The sequence below is a fragment of the Belonocnema kinseyi genome, chromosome 6 (genome assembly GCF_010883055.1).
Source record: "Belonocnema kinseyi isolate 2016_QV_RU_SX_M_011 chromosome 6, B_treatae_v1, whole genome shotgun sequence".
NCBI lineage: Eukaryota > Metazoa > Arthropoda > Insecta > Hymenoptera > Cynipidae > Belonocnema > Belonocnema kinseyi.
Genome location: NC_046662.1, coordinates 67,959,555 through 67,981,503, shown reverse-complemented (window position 1 = coordinate 67,981,503; position 21,949 = coordinate 67,959,555). Strand labels below are relative to the sequence as shown.

General features: G+C 24.4%; 1 protein-coding gene across 1 annotated transcript in view; it reads left to right on the top strand.

The window, feature by feature from the left end:
* LOC117174939 (DNA replication ATP-dependent helicase/nuclease DNA2) overlaps positions 1 to 11,697 on the top strand; it is a 46,015-nt gene extending 34,318 nt beyond the window's left edge. Inside the window, exons 12-14 of the mRNA XM_033364400.1 lie at positions 1,957 to 2,148; positions 7,844 to 8,026; positions 10,854 to 11,697. Of these exons, the coding sequence (XP_033220291.1) occupies positions 1,957 to 2,148; positions 7,844 to 8,026; positions 10,854 to 11,075 (597 nt within the window). The 3' untranslated portion in view covers positions 11,076 to 11,697. The remainder of the gene's footprint in view (positions 1 to 1,956; positions 2,149 to 7,843; positions 8,027 to 10,853) is intronic.
* Positions 11,698 to 21,949: the final 10,252 nt, after the last annotated feature.

The window sequence follows — 21,949 nt, the reverse complement described above, 5'->3', positions numbered from 1 at the left end:
AGATTTAAATCCTATGGTTTTTGTTTAAAATAGTAAAGTAAAAGTCTTGACAAATTTCGAATTGCTTTAATGTTTTTCGTAGGAAATCTAATTTTTTTAAAGAACTGTAGATTATGTTTTTTTACATCGAAAATTTGCATTTGAAAACAAGACATTATTAGAACAACATTATAAATCTTTTAACAATTTTAGCTTATGTTAGTCTTTTTGTCAACTTTCTTTAAAAATTAGGTTACTTATGTTAACAGTTTACACCAAAAATCGGTAGTTTTAATAAATAGTGATTGGATTTCCAAAAAGATGCCAATTTTTTTTTTTAATAATTTTAGATTATATTCGTGTCTTCCTCCGGAAATTGGTATAGTCTTCGTGGAAAATTTACAATCTTGAAACAATTTAAGGTTATGTTAACGTTTTTCACTGAAAATCGGCTGTTAAAAAAATCAATCTTAAACAAGATTTACAATTTCGAACAATTCTTTGTAATAGTGCTTTCCACGACGGTACATTTTTTAAAACAATTTTAAGTTATGCTCGTCTTTTTCACCGGAAGTCGACTTCAAAGAAAATTTACAATTTTGGAACAATTTAAGGTTATGTTGACGTTTTTCAATAAAAATCGGTTATTTTTAATAAAAAAATTCTATTTCAAACAAGATTTATAATTTGGAGTAATTTTTTGTTCGGTACGTTTAATAAATCATTATTGGATTTCCAAGAAGATGCCAATTTTTTTTTACAATTTTAGATTATGTTCGTGTTTTTCAACAAAAATTGGCATAGACTTCAAAGAAAATTTACAATTTTAGAAGAATTTATGCCTATACTGACGTTTTTTTAAAATTATTATTCAGATTATCATAGTTTAATTTAGAATTTTTTTGCGTTCCTTAGCGGAAATCGGTACTTTTCATAAGTAATTATTGAATTTCCACGAAGGTACATTTTTATAAACAATTGTAGGTTATGATAGTCTTTTTCACCGGAAATCGATTTCAAAGAAAATGTACAATTTTGGAACAATTTAAGGTTATGTTGATGTTTTTCAATTAAAATCGGTTATTTTTAACAAAAATAAAATTCTATTTCAAACAAGATTTATAATTTGGAATAATTTTTTGTTCGGTACGTTTAATAAATAATTATAAGATTTCCAAGAAGATGCCAATTCTTTTTGCAATTTTAGATTATGTTCGTGTTTTTCATCAAAAATTGGCATAGACTTTAAAGAAAATTTACGTTTCTTAGCGGAAATCGGTACTTTTCATAAGTAATTATTGGATTTCCACGAAGGTACACTTTTTAAAACAATTGTAGGTTATGCTCGTCTGTTTCAACGGAAATCATTATAGACTTCAAAGAAAATGTACAATTTTGGAACAATTCAAGTTTATGGTAACGTTTTTCAATGAAAATTTGTTATTTTGAACAAAAATAATTAATTTGAAAGAAGATTTATAATTTAGAACATTTTTTTATTGTATATGAGTGACTCATCAAAAATTTTTTTTTTTTTTTTTTTTTTTTAATAAAAAAAATCACAAGATTTTCCAAATTATCATTATTCTTCAGATTATCATCATTAAGCTCAACATTTTTGGTTTTTGTCGCGTTCTTCATCGAAAATAGGTACTTTTAATTAATAATTATTGCATTTTCAAGAACACACAAAAATGTTGAAGAATTTTAGGTTACGCTCTAATTTTTCACCGGAAATTGGTATATATTTCAAAGTAGAAAGATAGTTTTTGATCAATTTTTGGTTATTGTATTATTTTCACTAGAAATCGCGGATTTTAAACTGAAATCTATGAAATACAAAACTTTGTATTAATATTAATTTTACATTTTAATTTAAAAATTGCGCGAGACAAAAGGAAATCGCGCACTTGTTTGTTTTCTAGTTGCACAAATAATGTGGAATAATTTAAATTTACTTGATGTTAAATCTTTCAGCTTTTGGAATCATTTGATTGGTGGCTTAGGGCATCATTGTCCTTGAAGCTGGAAGAGTCTGTGATATTGCTGAACACATCTATCCCAACAAGTTTGAATCTAGATTCCGAATCGGTGAAAAAAGGCAGTAAAATCAATACGAGCAGATTGGAAGCGGGAATCGTCCAACGTCTCGTTAATACTCTTCTAAAGGTGAGTTTAGTTTTGAAAACTTTGTTGAATTCCTTCAATCCTTAAGTAATACAGCATTTGAGAGTATTTAACAATTTCCTAGTTTTAATTGGAACTTAATCTAGAAAAGTTTATTTCGATAATAAGTGAAAATCTATGTAAATTATGAAAAATTAATGGTTTTTAAATTCCATTGCAAAGAAGAGATTTGAAGCATTTTTTAAAAAGGATGCTTATTATCCTTCTAAATATGTTTTTAAATGTTACAAATAACATTTTATAATTTCGCTATAATAAGTTGATTATTATTTACAGTGGACTTTGTTAATTAAAGTACGACATGTTAATATTTAACATTTTATTTTAAAATTTCAAACGTTTAAATCTGATAATAAAATCATAAAACGTTAACTTTAAATATTTAATTTTTCCAATTATTGACGAGAAGAATGAGTGATTATTACGTTTTAACACTATTAAATTAGAAAGTGTTTGATTTTTAATACTTTTTTACAAATTGTTTAAAATAAAATTTAAAGAACTTTCCGTTTTCCATTTTAAAATAATAACATTTTTTTTAATTTTTGAAGCGAAAATGTGAAATTATTGTGTTTCGACATCATTCATTTAAAAAGTTTTTGGTTTTTAATCCTTTTTACGAATTTTACAATTAGAAGAAGGATCAATATAACCCCCCGTGAGGATAAATTTTAACATTAAATTTTGATTTTCAAACTTTTGCTTTTTAAAAAAAATTCAATTTTGAGAAATATTTAAATTGTCCATCTATTGAAGCGAAAACAGTGGAATTTTTGACCATAAAAGACAAATTTTCTACTAAAAATGGGAATTAAACAAAAAATAAGTTTTCTACAAAACAGTTGAATTTTTAACCCGAAATTATGAATTTTTAACAAAAAAAGTTAAATTTTAACCAAATAGTTGAATTGTTGCACATGAAGATTAATATAATGCTAAAAAAACAAATTTTCAGTATATTAATTTTGAATAAAAAATAATTTAATTCTTCCAAAAACACGAATTTTTAACATAATAGTTGAATCCTCAACAAAAGAGATTTTAATTTAAAACTAAATAGTTGCAACTTTAATAAAATAAAAATGCAATCTCTACCAAAGAGATGAATTTTCAAACAGAAAAGACGAATTTTCAACCTAACAAATTTTGCACTCGAGAAAGAGCAAACATTTTAGATAAATTATAATTTGAAGGTGCAAATAATTTTAATTTCAAAACAAAAATGGCTAAGAACTATCTATTTTTTAGGTTTCTGGATTTATTTGCTTCCGCTTATAGGAACATAATTTTACTAAGTTTCTCGAGAAAATTCAAAAAGATTTTTGAAGATTTCAGGTATGAGAAAAAGTGTCTAAAAAATTTCTAAGCATTTTTTTTATTTTCGAGAATTTAAGAAAAAAATTAGGAAAAATTGGAGTCAGTTTAAAAGGACACTAACACTTTAAAAAAGTTGTAAATATTTTATAATTTTCCGGAAATGTTTCAAAATTTTTAAGTTTTTTGCAATTTTTTCAAATATAAAATTATTTTCAAAATATCTTAAGCACTTATAAATATATGTTGAAATGATTCTAATTTTTCCTAAACTTTGGAAAATTTCTACAAAATAAAAAGGATTGTCTTAAAATATTACAGATTTTTTTTGACAGTTTTGGAAATATTTTGGTATGTTTCGGAATCTTTTTAAATATTTCTGAGGAAGATTTGAATCGTTACAATTTCGGAGGGTTTTTAAACTTTGAGCGTTATGATTTTGATTGTTCTATTTAAGAAATAAATCATTAGTGAAATTGTTGCATTTTGAGGTATAAATAACAATTGAATACTTATTACTTGTAGGATAATTCAAAAAGATGCTTTTGAATTCTCTTTAATTTTTTTTAACTCAATTCAAACTTAATCAATTCAATAAATTTTTTTTATATTTTTAAATGGTTTTCAATTCAATTAGTTGCTTTTTAAATTCAGCTTGATTTTGTATGAATTTCTACGAATTGTTTTGATTGCCCTTAAATTCCTCTAAATTAACTCAAATTAATGCAATTTTTTCGATTATGAAAATTATTTTCAATTGATTTGAATTCTTTTTTAGTTATAAATTAATAGGAGTTCAAAGATTTTAAGAAATTTCAAATTATTTTAAAATTATTCTTTGAAATTCTTTGTGATTTTCTTGTATTTTTTTTAATTCACTTGAATTCTTTGAAATTTACTCAATTTTACTTAAGTCAATGGAAGTTTTTGAATTATTTGAAATTTTTGTTTTGTGTATCCTGAGTTTTTTAACCTTACCTTGAATTCTGAGCTATTTTAAATTTAGTGAATTCAATTAAGTATTATATTTTTAAATTGTTTTCAATTCATTTAAACTTTTTTTTTTTTAAATTCACCTTGAATTCTTATGGATTTCATCGAATTCTCCTCGTTTACCCGAAATTCTTCTACATTCATTCCAATTTTACAGAAAGCAGTGGAAAGATATATGCCCAACTTAGATTTCAACCGGTATTTAAATAATTAAAGATTTTCCATTTCAAATTTTGAATTTTTAATCGTACATTTTGATTTAAAGAATTTTAAAATGCCATTTTAAAGACTTAAATAATTAAAAATTATAAGCGTTTAAAAGCGAAGATCTTTGATTTAAAAAAAAACCTTTTTAGTAGATCAAATCTAAATATTTATTCATTAATTATTTTTAAAATTTAATTGTATTTTTAAATTTACAAAGTGAATAATAATTAATTTTACGAGACGATTCGGAAACAGTTCACAATTTTAGAACTTCCAAGTTCACAATTTTAGAACTTCCAAATTTTAACGTTAAAAATTAAACTGTTTCAGTTGGAAATTCTTAGCAGTAAACAGTAATAGTAAACAAATATCAACACCTGATTGAAAATTTATGAACTATTTTCAATTTATTTTTAGATAATTTTAAAATAATAAATTTATAACTAAAGGCTTTTATTAAATTTCAAATATTATTTTTTTTATTATTATATATTTTATATTATTATATTATTATTATTTTTTATTATAATATTTATCTATTATTTATGACTGTTCATTCAAAATCAGTAATTATAAATTAAATATTCAAAACTAAAAAAAAAAATATAAATAAAAAAAAAAATAAATAAACTTTGAACGTTTCAATTTTAATTGTTCTGTTTAAATTTTTTTAAATCATTTAAACGAAGTGTCTACGTGTACCGAAAAAATCCGGATATTCGTACTTAATTTTCAATGCAAATAGTCCACGGCTTAATTTGATAGCAAATATAGATTTTGGCAGATTTTTTTATTTGGAAGAATAAAAAAATTTTTATAGGAAAATTGAAAATGATTTTTTATTTTGAAAAATTAATTTTAAGAAAATATTTAGAAAGATTAGTAAAATTATATAAAATTAATGTGGAAGATTTTATGGAAAATTTTTTACTTTGCACGATGTTAAGAAAATATTTTGAAAATATTTTGAAAATATTCGAGAAAAAATTGGAATCATTTTAAAAGATGTTTAGAAGTTATGAAAAAATAAAAAAAAATTATTTAAAATTTGAAAAAATGTAAAACGACATGTGTTTCAAGATTTCGAAATAAAATTTCGAAGCATTGCAACAGATTTTAAACTATTTAAAATTAAAATAATTTAACTTTTAATTTAAGTTTCTTAAAAAAATGTAATCGTTCAATTTTTAATTATTCCAGCTTCAAAATGCTTAAAATGATATTTTGAAAAATTTGTAATGCATTGATGGATACTTTAATTTAGAGCATTGAAAATGATAACCTGAATTCATATTTTTGGAACTGAACCTAAATCTATAAAAGCTTAAAATTTTCAATTTTACAGGTTACCTGCATTTCATTTAAAATTGTTTATTTAAAAAGTGTAGCTTCCATTTTATACGTGTAAATTATAGAAAATTTCAGGGTGGCCGCTGGACCGGGAAGTGACCGGGAATTTTTTCAGACCAGGAAAATCCAGGAAATGACAGTGAATTTTTTTTTCGCCGGGAATTTTACAAATTTGTAGAAGAAAAATCTGTCCACGTTCGATTTCAAAAGATTTAAAATAATTATTGGAATTTATGTAAATTATGAATTATGTATGTCATTAAAGAAATGTGAACATGTGTCTGAAAGTTTATAAACTATTTTCAACTTAAAAATAACTTTATAATAATATATCCTTAACTAAAGGATTTTATTAAATTTAAAATACTGGTTCAGTCTAAAATATTCAATTTTTAACCCATTCAATTTGAAATTTTTAATTAAGAAAATATTAATTATTGAATGTTTAGCAATAATTTAATTTTTATTTAGGACAAGTAAATTGAACCATATATTTAAAAGTAAAGAATCTTTAACTGAATTGTTTGACATAGAAAACCTGGAATCGTTAAAATTTAGAAGAGCCTTTAAACCTTGAACGTTACAATTTTAATTGTTGTGTTTGAAAAATGCTTGATTTGTAAGTGCAGTTTTTTAATTTTTATGTGTAATTTACAAATGAACATTTGTAGAAAAAATTGAGTAATTTTAAGAGATATTTAGGAGTTTTAAAAGGATTAAAAATTATCATGGAAATTTTAGAAAGTTTTCTTAAAATCTTCTAGAATCTTTTTTGAACATTTTGTTTAAATCTTTGGAAAACTTTTTAAATATTCTCTTAAAATAATTTTTCTAAATGAAAATTCTTGAAAAGAATCTAATTTTTTTGTTTAAAATCTGCGAAAATCTACATTTTGTTTTATATTAAGCTATCATTTCAAATTTTACATTTAGTTTGAAAACTTAAAAACTTTCAAAACTTCTACATATCTCTTAAAATTACTCAAATTTCGCCTACAAATAATAAATGTTCAGTTAATTTAAAACCAATTTAAAACAACTTCTAGATTTCTCAATATTTTGAAATAATTATTTGAAGCTTTCCAAGGATATTTAAACTATTTAAAAAGAAAATAATTGAATTTCTAATTTAAGAAGTGTTCAGTTAAAATTTTTTCAATTTTTCAATATTTGATGCTTCTAGCTTAAAATTCTTTAAAATTATAAAATTTTGAACATTTTAAAGTTCATTGATTGATTTTTTAATTTAGAGCATTGAAAATGATAACGTGGATTTATATATTTTTATATTGAAAAATGTTCGCACCTTCAATTTTATATGCGTAAATTATTGAGCATTTGAATAAAATTTTTTTAATTAAAAACTTTTTAATTTCAATTTTAAAAGTTCCAAATTTATCAGTTCCACTTTGAGTGCTTTCATTTGCAGCTCAGTTTTTATTACCTCAAGTGGAAATTTTTTTTAACTTTAGTGTTCCTTTTTTTTTATTTTCATTGACCGTGAAAAATGTTTGCGAACGAGGAAATGAACGGGAATTTATTTCGTCGATTAAAACGGCCACCCTGAATTTGTATACAAAATTTTTATATCAGAAAACGTTTAAGCTTCAGTTTTAAAAGTTAAAAATTCGAGGGTTCCACTTTGAGTGTTTTAATTTACAGCTCAGTTATTAGTACTTCAAATGGAAAAAATGTTGGCGTTTGAGTTTGATTTTTTAAATTTCATTGACCGTGAAATATGTCTGTGAACCCGGAAATGACCGGGAATATTTTTCTTTGATTAAAATGGCCACCCTGTTAACTTCATCTTCAGATTGGACTGGACAAGGAAGACATTGGAGTCATAGCGCCCTTCCGGGCGCAAGTGAGTTTACTTGGCAATTCTCTTCCACAGGATGTTGAAGTGAATACTGTCGACCAGTATCAAGGCCGCGAAAAGAACATTATTGTTTACTCATGTACTGAAAGCTCACCTCAGGGCTCCACAAATACAAGGGTAAATATATTCCAGTGTGATAACGAATTTACTCGCAGTACAAAGCGAGCGCTTGCGCCAATTACTCACGCTTCGCAAAGCTTTGCCCCAATTTCACTACTTACCATTAAGGTGGCTGTCGTGCCAAAAGTCAGATATCTGAAGAAAAAAAATAGTTTTTCTATGATTTTAAGAATTATAATATTATACATGATGCCATTTCAAATAAAAAAAACATTATTCTGGATGAAAACTGTTAAAATTTACGGAGAAAAAACATTAATCTTAACCATGTTTTTTGCAATTGAATTTTTTCTGACCGTCGCTTCTTATCAAATTATGAAGAATAATTGCATTTTAATAAATGACGGCTAATTTTTTGAAACCGAGAAATGAATGTGAATTTATTTTTTGACCGGGAATTTTAGAAATTTTTTGAAAAAAAATATCCTTCCAAATTTTATTTGAACCTTTCTTTTAAATAATTAGTTTAATTGTGATTTTTGTCAAAAATGATGTTATTCAGTTTAGAATGCGTAATTCGAAAATCTTTTAGTTTACAAATTGCCCATTTTAGATTTTTAATTTTTAAGCGTACATTTCATTTTTAAAAAATCTTAAAATGCAGTTTGACAGACTTAAACACTGAAAAATTAGAAGTGTTTAAAATAAAAGATTTTTCATAAAAGCCATTTTTAGTTGATCAATTGTGAATATTAATTAATGATTTTATAAAATTAAATTGTACTTTAAAATTCAAAAAGTGAATAATAATTGCTTGTATTTTTCATTGGAAAGTCTTATTTGTAAAACAAATGTGAACGTCATGCAATTTGAAATTTTTCAATTAAGAAAAAGAACAGTTACATAATATTTATAAATATCGGACTGTTCGTTTAAAATCAGTAACTATAAATTAAATATTCAAAACTAAACGAAACACTAAACTTTGAACGTTAAAAATTTAATTTTTCTATTTAACGAAATTTAATTCGTAAGTCAAATTGTTAAATTTTAATGTATAAATAACAATTTTGAATACCTATTATTTTTAGAAAAAATTAAAGTTAATTGAAGAGATATTTAGAATATTTTGAAAAATGGCCATGAATCATAAATTTTGGCAGATTTAGAACAAAAATTTAGAAGCTTTCGAAGAATTTTGACAGGTTTCAGAAAAATAAAAAGACATTTCCTAGGAAATCTCAAAATGATTTTTCATTTGAATAAACGAATTGTAAGAGAATCTTTAAAAAGATTCACCAAATTCTCAAAAATGAATATGGAAGATTTTCAGGAAATTTCTTTAATTTAGCAGAATTTAAACAAGTTAATTTGAAAAAATGTAAAAAAGCATGTATATGTTTCAAGATTTTAAAATAAAATTTTGAAGCATTTTAAGGATTTTAAAAATGATTAAAATTAAAATCCAACTTTTAATTTGAACAGGGAATTTTCAATTTTTTACAAGTTTTTAGTTGGAACTGAAATTTATCCAAAATAATAATAATAATGTATAATTCTCACTTGAAAAGGGGATTATTCACATTTTAAAAATTCCGAGCTTGTACTGGATATTTTCGAAAAGGAACAAAATTCTGAATTGGAACAGGAAATTTTTCCAAAGGATTCTAATTTTGAATTAAAGCAGGGAATTTTTACTTTTTAGTCAATTCTGGGTTGAAACTATTTATCCACAAGAATTATAATTTGTCTTAGAACAGGGAATTTTAAATTTTTAAAGAAATTCCGATCTGGAACAGGGGATTTTTTTAAAGAGTGAATTCTAATTCTAAGCTGAAATTGGATATTTTCGAAAAAAATTTAAATTATATATTGGAACAGGGGATTTAAACAAAATTTTAATTATTGTTTGAAATGCAGAATTTTTGAAAAGAATTAAAATTCAGGATTAGAACAGGAATTTTTTCAACAGAATTTTATTTCTGAGTTGAAATAAAGAATTTTCTTAAATAATTAAAACTCTGGATTTAGACAGAGAAATTTTCAATTTTTATTCAATTCTGAGCTGGAATTAGAATTTAAAATTACTTAAAATGGTATAATTTTGAACATTTTTAAATTGATTGATGGATTCTTCCATTTAGACCATTGAAAATGATGAAGTGGATTTATATTTTTGGAACTGAATCTGAATGTTTGAACTCCACAATTTATCAAAGTTAAAAATTTTCAATATGGCAGTTTATCTACATTTAATTTATAATTTTTCAGTTGCAAATTGTAAGTAGTTTCCATTTTATACGTGAAAATTATTGAGCATTTGAATACAAAATTGTTGAAAAAAACAACTTTTAAACTTCAATTTTCAAAGTTTAAATTTCAAAGGTTTGACTTTGAGTACTTTCATTCAACCGGGAAATGACCGGGAATTTTTATTTATTAAAATAGCCACCCCAGTCTACTGTTTCCAATTTTGAAAGTATGTTTTTCTATGGCTGAAATCGTTCGAATAATTTTCCGTTAAGAAAACATTTTTTAAACAAATAATTATATTTTAAGATTATTTAGTTCTTTTTAAAATTGGAATAACTAGAGTTTTAGAGATCGTTTTCCCGGCAAAAAATAAGTCGTCATTCATTACAATGGAATCATTTTTAAAAAATTGTTAAGAAGCGACTGTCATAACAAATTCAATTGCATAAAACACGGTTAAAATTAACGTTTTTGTTTGACAAATTTCAACATTTTTCATTTTAAAAAATTTGTTTATTTGAAATGACATCAGTTATATTATTTTGATTCTTAAAATCATAGGAAAACTATTTTTTTTCAGCTGTCTGACTTTTGGGCCCGACAACTGCCTTAACCGCATTTTCTCTCGCAGGCATTCCACATCCTAGACGACCACAAAAGACTCACCGTAGCCATGACACGAGCGAAACACAAACTCGTCATAATCGGCGATAAAAAGATCCTCGAGACTTATTCACCTTTCGAGAAACTCCTCCGTTTTATGAGGCAAGAAAATATCATTGATTTGTTCGATCCGAAGAAATCGTTTGACTGGAAAGAGCTTGTTGACTCGCTCAACAAGTCTCAATCTTAGAAAATAATTGTGTCGTGAAATTCAAAGTAATCCGGAATCCAGCTAACACTTAGACTTAGAATTTGCCAACAGCGCCATCTGCCACACGAATTATTGGGTAGTTTGAAATTAGAGCAATCTTAATTAAAAAAAGCAGTGAGTATAAATTTGTTATTTTATGAAAAATAATATAATGAGATTTAAAATTAATTATTTACTACAAGACCTGGTCAATATTGAATTTAAATTCAAATTTCTTCCCGATAGTTCCAAATTGGTGGCGCTGTCGTAGCTACTCAAGAGGCATATTTGCTTTTTTTGTACATTTGTATGTTTTTTACATTCTTATTTTATTCCGAGGGGGTTAATAATTCGGATTGTTTATGCACACTAGATTGCAAGATTGCATGAGATTGTAAAAAATTCCGGGTTTTTAGGAAATTAATTATAGAAAATCAAACAGAAAACGATTTTAGGATAATCAGCATTGAAATAAATATAGAGAAATAAAGAAGGAATTAATGCGAAAAGTAGAGAAACTAGAAACGATTTTATTTTATAATCTGTAGACATTATTTTAGATCGCTTGAAAATTAATTAAAATTATTCCCTAAAGTTCTCTTAAAATTCCTTAAAATTTGTAAAAATTTTCCCATAAAATCACTTAAATTTTCTGAAATTATTTGTAGTCTTTTTAAAAAAACCCTAGCAAATTTTTTGAATTTCCTTGAAATTTATTGCAATCATTTAAAATAACTTAAAATTTTTAAATTATATTCGAAATTCCTTTGATATAAATTAAATTTATTTATTCATGTTTTTTTTTTAAATTTTATGAAATTCCTTCGAGTAATTTGAAACCATGCGTTAAATAAATAAGTAAATCAATTGTTTGAAGTTTCTCTATTGTTTGCATCAAATCTTTCAATATTTTAACATTATTTATTTATATATCGATTTTCTTGTCGACCAATTAAATATATTTTTGTATAGCGACATTTTTTACGATTATTTTTAAACTTTAAGGATAAAATGAGATTTTTTAACAATTTTACTTTGAAACCGTGCAACTTTTTGAATATTTGATATTTTAAGGTAAAGTTATTGAGATTTACCAAAAATAAGAAAAACAATTTTCTCTAAAAAATCTATCTTTTTCTTCCGTGAAATTCGTAGGAAAAATAGGGTCATTAAATTTCCCAGTTAGTATTTTTATATTTCTCGGAAATAAATTTTGATTTTTTTCAAAACTTTGCACTTTTTGAAAGTTTGTTAGATTCTATGGTTTTCCTTGTTTCAGTTTGTCAAGATGTTTTGTTCACTTTTTCTTAATTGACGGGAAAACGAAGAAAAAATGAAAAATGTAAAGGTGTTTTGATTTTTTGAAAAATTAAAATACGACAGTTTCTCAAGGCAGATATTTTTTTGTTCAACTTTTTAGGAGAGATAATATATAGTGGTAACATATTAACTTAACATAAAATTGAAATTAAAATTGTTTACCTGAAAAGGTGATTTTTTAACAGAATAGTTAAATTTTCAAGAGCCAAATTTCTAAGAAATATTTAAATTTCCGAACAAATTAATTTTCATCCAAATAGTTGAACTTCGCAATTTTTGAAATAATAAGGTTTTTTTTTGTTTTAGTGCATCTAGTTTTTTTCTGCACTTTTTTCAAAATCCACAATAAAATAAAAAATAAAAATGGTAAAATTATTTAGATTTATAGAAAATATGAAAAAAATGTCTTAGATATCCCACCTTAATTTCTGACAATTTAAGGAATAACATGTACTAATAAACATTTTTTTTTAATTTAAATACTTTACCATTTTTCAATTATTTTCCTTTTCTTGTATCTGAAAAAATGTACGTGTTTTAGAGCGAAATTCCTTTCAAAACTCATTTTAACCTTACAATTTTTAAATATTCGTAAAAAAATGTGTGTTTATAATTTTCTATAATGATTTTTCTAAAATGGTAAAAAAAAATTATATAAAAATTCATTATAGATCTGAATTTCCTATAATTTTTTTTATGGGTGGTTTACAAAGAGTTGCGGAGAGTATACACCAGATTGGAGGAGTAATTACCCCCCCTCCCCCGTTTTTTCTGTTTTATTTTTGTCTTGCGCTTAATTGGTTTTAAAAATGCAATTAAGTTTCAACGTCAATTTTTCTTCTTTTCCGTATTCGGAATTTATGTTCTGTTTGTTTAAAATGATCAATTTAGCTAATTGCTGTAACACTGATATTTACAATGATTAAATGTATGATTAAAAGTACTGGATTTTTTATTTTCTGTTACGTAACACTTCATTAAAATACTACTTACCTTTAATTTCCCTTTTGGCATTTTTATGTTTTTCACGAAAAAAAATAGATTTGAGGCTTTTTTCAAAATTATGCCATTTTTGAAATTTTTTAGATTTTAATATTTTCATTTTTCAGTTTGTCAAGTTTCTTCACTGTTTCTAAATCGTCGGGATAAAAAAGAAAGAAAATGGTAAGTCTTTCGATTTTTTGTCAAATTAAAGCACGAAATTTTAAAAAAATTATCTACCATTTTTTCTTTGAAATTTCAGAACTTAAAATTCAACTTGAATAAACTTACCAAAAATTAACAAATTTCTATAAGAACATACGAATTTGCTACAAATTAGTTCAATTTTCAACGAAAACCAAATTTCTAACAGATTATTTATATTATTAACGACAGAAATGAATTTTCATCTAAAAATAGATTTTTTTAAGTAGAATTTTCAAGAAAATATATGAATTTGAAACAATTAGTTGAATTTTCAACTATAAAAGATATATTTTCAACCAACAATGGAATGGTTATATTTTTAGATAAAATAATTAATTTTCAAACAAAATAGGTACATTTTACATTTTTAACCAAACACGTGAATTTTGAAATAAAAAGATGAATTTTTTACCAAGAAAGACAATTTTCATCCAATTAAATGATTTTTTAACCAAAAAGATGAATTTCCAATCAAAAATATGGATTTTTAAACAATTAGTTGAAGTTTCACATCTAAAAGATAAATTTTTAATAAAAAATTACATTTTTGATTAAAAAAATTAAATTTTAAAGAAAATAGGGAATTTTTAACCGAAAGCATGCTTTTTGAAACAAAAAGATGAACTTTCAACTAAAAAGATGAATTTTAAAAAAAAAAGATCAATTGTGTACCAACTAAGATGAATTTTGAAACAATTAGTTGAATTGTCAAATCTAAAAGATAAATTTTCACCCAAAAATGGAATAATTACATTTTTAGATAAAAGAATTAAATTAAAACAAATAGTGAATTTTGAACGGAAGAAATAAAGCTTGAAACAAAAAGATGAATTTTCTACCAAATAAGACGAATTTTGAAACAACTAGTTGAATTAAATTTTAAAGAAAATAGTGCATTTTTAACCAAAGGCTAGCATTTTGAAACAAAAAGATGAATTCTCCAACAAAAAGATGAATTTTTAATAAAAAATATCAATTTTCTGCCAAATAGGAAGAATTCTGAAACAATTGGTTGAATTTTCAAATCTAAAAGATAAATTTTGAACCAAAAATTACATTTTTAGATCAAAGAATTAAATTTAAACAAAACAGCGAATTTTTAACCCAGGGTTTAAAGCTTGAAACAAAACGATGAATTTTCTACCAAAAAATGCGAATTTTCAATCTAAAAGATATTTAATTAATTATTAATTAATTAATTTTCAATCTAAAACATATTTAATTTCAAATCTAAAAGATAAAGTTTTAATAAAAAATTACATTTTTAGATAAAAAAATGAAATTTTAAACAAAATAGTGAATTTTTAACCGAAGGCTGCATGCCAAATCTGAAAGGTAGATTTTGAACCAAAGTTACATTTTTAGATAAAATAATTAAATTTTATGCAAAATATTGAATTTTTAACCAAAGGCATGCATTTTGAAATAAAAAAATGCATTTTCAACTAAAAAGATGAATTTTTAATCAAAAAGATAAATTTTCTACCAAATAGGACGAATTTTAAAGCAATTAGTTAAATTTTTAAATCTAAAAGATAAATTTTAAACCAAAAATGACATTTTTAGATAAAAGAATTAAATTTTAAACAACAATGAATTTTTAACCGAAGTCATGAATGTCAAAAAAACAAATGATTTTTCAACCAAAAAGATCAATTTTCAATCATAAAGATCAATTTTCTACCAAATAAGAAGAATTTTGAAACAATTATTTGAATTTTCAAATCGAAAATATAAATTTTTAACCAAAAATTACATTTTTAAATAAAAAAATTTAATTTTTAACGAAATAGTGAATTTTCCACAAAAAATATGAATGTTTAAACTAATACATGAATTTTGAAACAATTATTTTAGTTAAATTTTCAGTTAAAATAATAATTTTGAACTAAAGAGATGAATTTTCAATCAAAAAGATATTTTTTTTACATAAAATAAGACGAGTTTTGAAGCAATTAGTTGAATATTCAACTATAAAATATAAACTTTCAACCAAAAATAAAATAGTTAAATTTTTAAATAAAAGAATAATTTCAAACAAAACAGTACAATTTTAACCAAACAAATGCATTTTCAACCAAAAATATGAATTTTCGACCAAAAAAGATTAATCAAAAAGATACATTTTCTCCCAAATAAGACGAATTTCTAATCAATTGCTGAATTTTTCTACCAAAACATTCGAATTTACAACTCAATAGTTAGGTTTGCAGTTTAAAAAATTAATTTTCAACCACAGAGATAAAGTTTTATTTTGAAATGATTAATTTTCTACAAAAAAGTAGAATTTTCAACTAAAAGCATGCAGTTTTAGCCAAATAGTTGATTTTCCCAAAAAAATGGAATAGTTAAATTAGCAATGTAATTATTATTACATTTTACCATAAAAAAATGTTCAACAAAATATTAATTTTTTACAAGAAACTCGAATTTTCAGTCGAATAGTGGAATGTTTAACTAAAAATTCGAATCTCCAACCCCAACAAATGATTTATTAACTAAAAATAATAACTTCCAACATAAAATAGAGAATTAAAAAAACAGTCGAATATTTAACAAACAAAAAAATAAATTTTCATCCAAGATGATAATATTCTTTAAAAAAGTAGAATTTAAAAAAAAACATAAATATTCAGCCCAATCTTTGAATCTTGCCATTTTTGAGATATATTAAGTATATCCTCTTTTTTACTCTTTTTCAAATTTCCAAAAAAATGGAAAAATACTAAAAAAAATGGTGAAGTTTTCTGAAAATAAGAAAAAAATGTCTTGACAATTCCATCTTTTTTTCTGATCCGACCAAAGTAAACGACTAAAAAAAATGTTCATTTTCCTTAAAAAATTTCGGTTTTAAACTAAAATTGCTCTTTATTTAAAAAAATTTCAAATCTAAAAAATAATAATTATATTGCAAAACTTAATATTAATATTCATCTATATATAATACTTACCTTTTTTTCAATTAAAATAAATGTCCTCTTTGGTATGCTTTTCAGGAGAAAAAAAATATTAATTTTTCTTTTTTTTTTCAAAACCTTGACCTTTTTTAAAAATATAACTAACATTTAGAACGAATAAAAATATGAGTAAAAGAACTGGCTTTTTGCTCTTCCTATTACTTTATTCAAGGGTATTTGCAGTTGTTTTTTTTTTCTTGTTAAATTATCTCCTTCGAATCATGTACATAAACTCCCGTGTGAACAATTCATTAAAATACTCATTCATTAATAACTTTTTCTATCTCATGCAGCCGCAGCCCTTGAAGGATCTGCATTCATTTCCTCCTGAAGTTTCGATAAACAAGAGCTCGGAAATGTTTCCAGCAGAAGTTACTGCGGCCATATATATGGCAGCAGAGCCGAAACTTTGTGGCTTCGAAACTTTCTGGGGGAGCATTTCCGCTCCGATGCTCACTCGAACTTCCCTCTTCGGTTTATTATCCCAAAGCTGTCTGAAGAATTTTCGCTTATCTTTTAAGGACTGCCAATAAAAACGGCGGCGAATTCGATCCTAAGTCCAACTATTGGTCACTGAATTCGAGTTGTTTGAATATAAAAAGATTTCTTTCATTTTCAGTAGCGAATGTCCATTAAATTACGCTAGAACAATTTTTTGAAAATTTTGATCCCCCCCCCCTTCCCCCCAAGTGTAAGGATACTTCAGAATTTTATTTTTATTCAAAATTTTTTTTATTTATTTAAACAAAAAAATTTAATCTACAAAAATTTATTTTATTGACAAACTTTTGTATTGTACTTTTTACTCAATGCATACAAAGTAATTATTTTTACCGTTAACGAGATTTGAAGGGAAAGAAAGATTTTCCAGAGATAAGTATTTTAACAGATTGCAATGTATTTTAAAAGAATACAAAATATTTGAAAGAATTTCAATAATTTTAGGGTATTTAACGAGATTAACAAGACTTTTTTTAGGGTTTTCAGGAAATCACCAGAAATTTTAAAAGATTTCAAAAGTTTAAAGAAATTAGAAGGTACAATTTCAAGGAGAATTTTAAATTTTCAAGGGATTTTACAAGATTTTTAAGGGACATTAAGGAGTGTGATCAGATTCTAGACATTTTACTTGATTTGAAAAGATTTTAAAAGATACCGGAAGATTTTGAGGGATTTGAAGAGATTTCGATATATTTGAAAATAAGTTACCGAAGAATTTTGCAGGATTTTACGAAATTAAACACGATTTCCTCGGATTTTAAGAGATTTCAAAATAAGTTACGGGATTCAAAGAGATTTTGAATGATTTTAAGGGGATTTAAAAGAGATTTAAACATATTTTATAAGACTTCAAACGAATTTAAGAGAATTAATGAGGTTTTTAGAAATTAATATGACATTGTGGAATTTTTAGAGAAAATATTTTGAAATTAGTCATCGAAGAATTTTCCGGACTTTTGAGAAATTAATAACGATTAATTCATTTTTCAAGGGATTTTAAGAGATTTTGAAATATTTAAAAAGAAGTCACGGAATTTCAAGCGATTTTAACGGGATTTGAAGAGATTTTATAAAACTTCGAAAGATTTCAGGGCATTTCAAAAGATTTCAAAGGAATTTACGAGATTTAACGAGGTTTTGACAAATTAATGGAATTTAAAACCAACAAATTTTGATCGAATTTGAGAGATTTCGAAATATTTGTAAAAAAATCAGCGAAGAATTTTCCGAGACATTGAGAAATTAAGAACAATTTCTTTGGATTTTAAGGGATTTTAACCCATTAACGACCAAAGCTATCAATTTTATAACATGAGTTTGACCGCAAAATGTATGGGTATAACAAAACAATAAATAGATCAAAAGTACTGTTGCTTATGTTTTTGGGTGAGCTAAATTCGAATCCGTGGTCAAAATTCAAATATTTTGACTTAAAAATTAAATATGGCGGTTTTCGTATACAAAAATAGTGGAAAATGTTTGATTTTTTATTTTTATAATTTTTTTTTCAGGCATAAAACGCTTTAATATCTTAAAATTTCTTCAACCATCGGTGCACAAAATTCTTAAACTTCAACAGAAAATTTTTATATATATGTTTTTTGTTCCAAAATGGCGGTCTATAGGCTCTGATACAAATTTTCCAAGAATAAAAATGTCTTAGAATTAGGCAAAAAATATTCTTGAATTTTTTCATTTTTTTCGAACATTTTTTTGCAAATTTTTAATTTGTTGAAAAATCAAAAAAAATTTCAAAAAATTTCATAGTGTTCTATGGTTAATTTCAAGATATTTTGAATCTATGGACCTTTTCTTTAAACTTTGAAGTTTTTGAGAAAAACGATGAATAAAAAAAAAACAGTTTTTGGGACATTTTTACATTTTGTCCGCCATTTTGGAAGAAAAAACATATATATAAAAATTTTCAGTTAAAGTTTAAGAATTTTGTGCACCGATGGTTAAAATAATTATAAGATATTAAAGCGTTTTAAGTCTGAAAAAAATTATAAAAATAAAAAATCAAACGTTTTTCACTATTTTTGTATACAAGAACCGCCATATTTACTTTTGAAGTCAAAATATTCGAATTTTGACCACGGATTCGAATTTAGCTCACCCAAAAACATAAGGAACAGTAATTTTTATCTATTTATTGTTTTGTTATACCCATAAATTTTGCCGTCAAACTCATGTTATAAAATTGATAGCTTTGGTCGTTAATGGGTTAAGAGATTGCAAAATAAGTCACGGGATTTCCACAGATTTTGAGGGGATTTAACGAGATTTCATAAAAATTCGAAATATTTCAGGGTCAAAGAATTTAAGAGATTCAATGAGTTTTTGAGAAATTAACTTGATTTCAAAGGATTTCAAGACACCGAAAAGTTTTGAGGGAATTTAAGAGATTTCGAAATATTTTTAAATAAGTCACAGAATTTCAAGATATTTCAAAGGAATTTAAAAAGATTGTATAAAACGTCCAGATTTTAGTGTATTTCAAACGAATTTAAGAGATTTAACAAGGTTTTAAGAAATCAACGTGATTTAAAAGGATTTTAAGAGACACTGATATTGAGGGATTTTAAGAGATTGCAAAATAAGTCACAGGATTTCCGCGGATTTTAACGGGATTTAAAGAGATTTAATCAAACTTTGAATGATTTCAGGGCATTTCAAAAGATTTCAAAGGATTTTAAAAGACACCGAAAAATGTCAATAGAATTTAAAAGATTTAGAAATATTTTAAAATAAATCACCGAAGAATTTTCCGAGATTTTGAGAAATCAACAACAATTTCTTTGGATTTTAAGGGATTTTAAGATATTTCAAAATAAGTCATGGATTTTAACAGGAATTAAAGAGATTTTATTAAACGCCCAGATTTCAAGGCATTTCAAAAGATGTCAAACGAATGTAAGAGACTTAATAAGTTTCTGAGAAGTTAACTTGATTTAAAAGGAGTTTAAAAGACACTGAAAAATTTTGAGGGAATTTAAGACATTTCGAAATATTTTAAAATAAATCACCGAAGAATTTTACGGGATTTTGAGAAATTAAGAACAATTTCCTTGGATTTTAATTGATTTTAAGAGATTGCAAAATAAGTCATGGGATTCAAAGAGATTTCTTAAAACGTCCAGATTTCAGGGCATTTCAAAAGCTTTGAAACGAATTTAAGAAATTTAATGAGTTTTTGAGAAATTCACTCGATTTCAAAGGATTTTAAAAGACACCAAACATTTTTAAGGGAATTTGAGAGATTTAGAAATATTTTAAAATGAATCTCCGAAGAATTTTCCGGGATTTTGAGAAACTAAGAATAATTTCTTTGGGTTTTTAGGGATTCTAAGAGATTTCAAAATAAGTCACGGGATTTCCACGGATTTTAACGGGATTTAAAGAGATTTCATAAAAGTTAAGAGATTTAGAAATATTTTGTGATTTTGAGAAATTAAGAACACTTTCTTTGGATTTTAAGGGATTAAGAGATTGAAAAATAAGTCACGGATTTTAACGATATTTAAAGAGATTTCATAAAACTTCGAAAGATTTCAGGGCATTTCAAAATCTTTGAAATGAATTTAAGAAATTTAATGAGTTTTTGAGAAATTAACTTGATTTCAAAGGATTTTAAATCACACCAAAAATTTTTTAGGGAATTTAAGAGATTTAGAAATATTTTAAAATAGGTCACGGAATTTCAAGGGATTTTCACAGATTTATAAGGAATAGAAACTATTTTTATGCAATTTTCAACATTTGAAAACTTTTCACAGTTTTCAAAGGGTTTTAAGAGATTTTAAGTGGTTTCAAAATATGTCAAGGAATTTCAAAAGATTTCATGTGGTACCGGAGTATTTTCACGAATTTTGAAGGATATCAAAGGATTTTTTAAGAGATTCTGAAAATTTTTAGGAATTTAAAGAAATGAAGGGGTTTCGATTTCAAAATTTCAAAATGAATTTCAAAGGATTTCTGAATGGTGCAAAGGATTTAAAAATATTTCAAGGAATTTTAAACGCTTGTAAAAAGTTTTAATAGATTTTAAAATATTTAAATTGTGTATAAGATAAGGGAATTTTAAGGATTTCAATTAATATCGAAAGATTTCGCAATATTTTACAGAATTTTAAGGATTTTAGCCGATTTTTAGAGGTTAAAGGAATTTTTAAAGTAATTTCAGAAATCATCCGAAATTTTAAGAATTTTCAAAAAGACTTTTAAGAGATTTCACAGCGTTTTACTGTATTTTAAAAGATTAAACTGAATTTCAAAGGATTTCTGAATATTATAAAGGGTTTACATATATTTCGATTAGTTTTAATGGCTTTTAAAAAGTTTTAATCAATTTTAATGAATTTTTTAAAAATTTCTAGAGATTTGAAAAGATTCCAAATAATTTTAAAAGATTTAAATGATGTTAAAGATGAAGGAATTTTAGGGATTTCAAGGAATATCGAAAGATTTCGAAATATTTTACAGAATTTTAAGGATTTTAGCTAATTTTTAGAGATTTTAAAGGGATTTTTAAGGAATTTCGCTTTTTTAAAGCAATTTCAGAAATTATCCGATTTTTAAAGGATTTTCAAAAAGACTTTTAAGAGATTTCACAGCGTTTTACTGTATTTTAAAAGATTAAACTGAATTTCAAAGGATTTCTGAATATTACAAAGGGTTTACATATACTTCGATTAGTTTTAATGGCTTTTAAAAAGTTTTAATCAATTTTAATGAATTCTTTAAAAATTTCTAGAGATTTGAAAAGATTCCAAATAATTTTAAAAGATTTAAATGATGTTAAAGATAAAGGAATTTTAGGGATTTCAAGGAATATCGAAAGATTTCGAAATATTTTACAGAATTTTAAGGATTTTAGCTAATTTTTAGAGATTTTAAAGGGATTTTTAA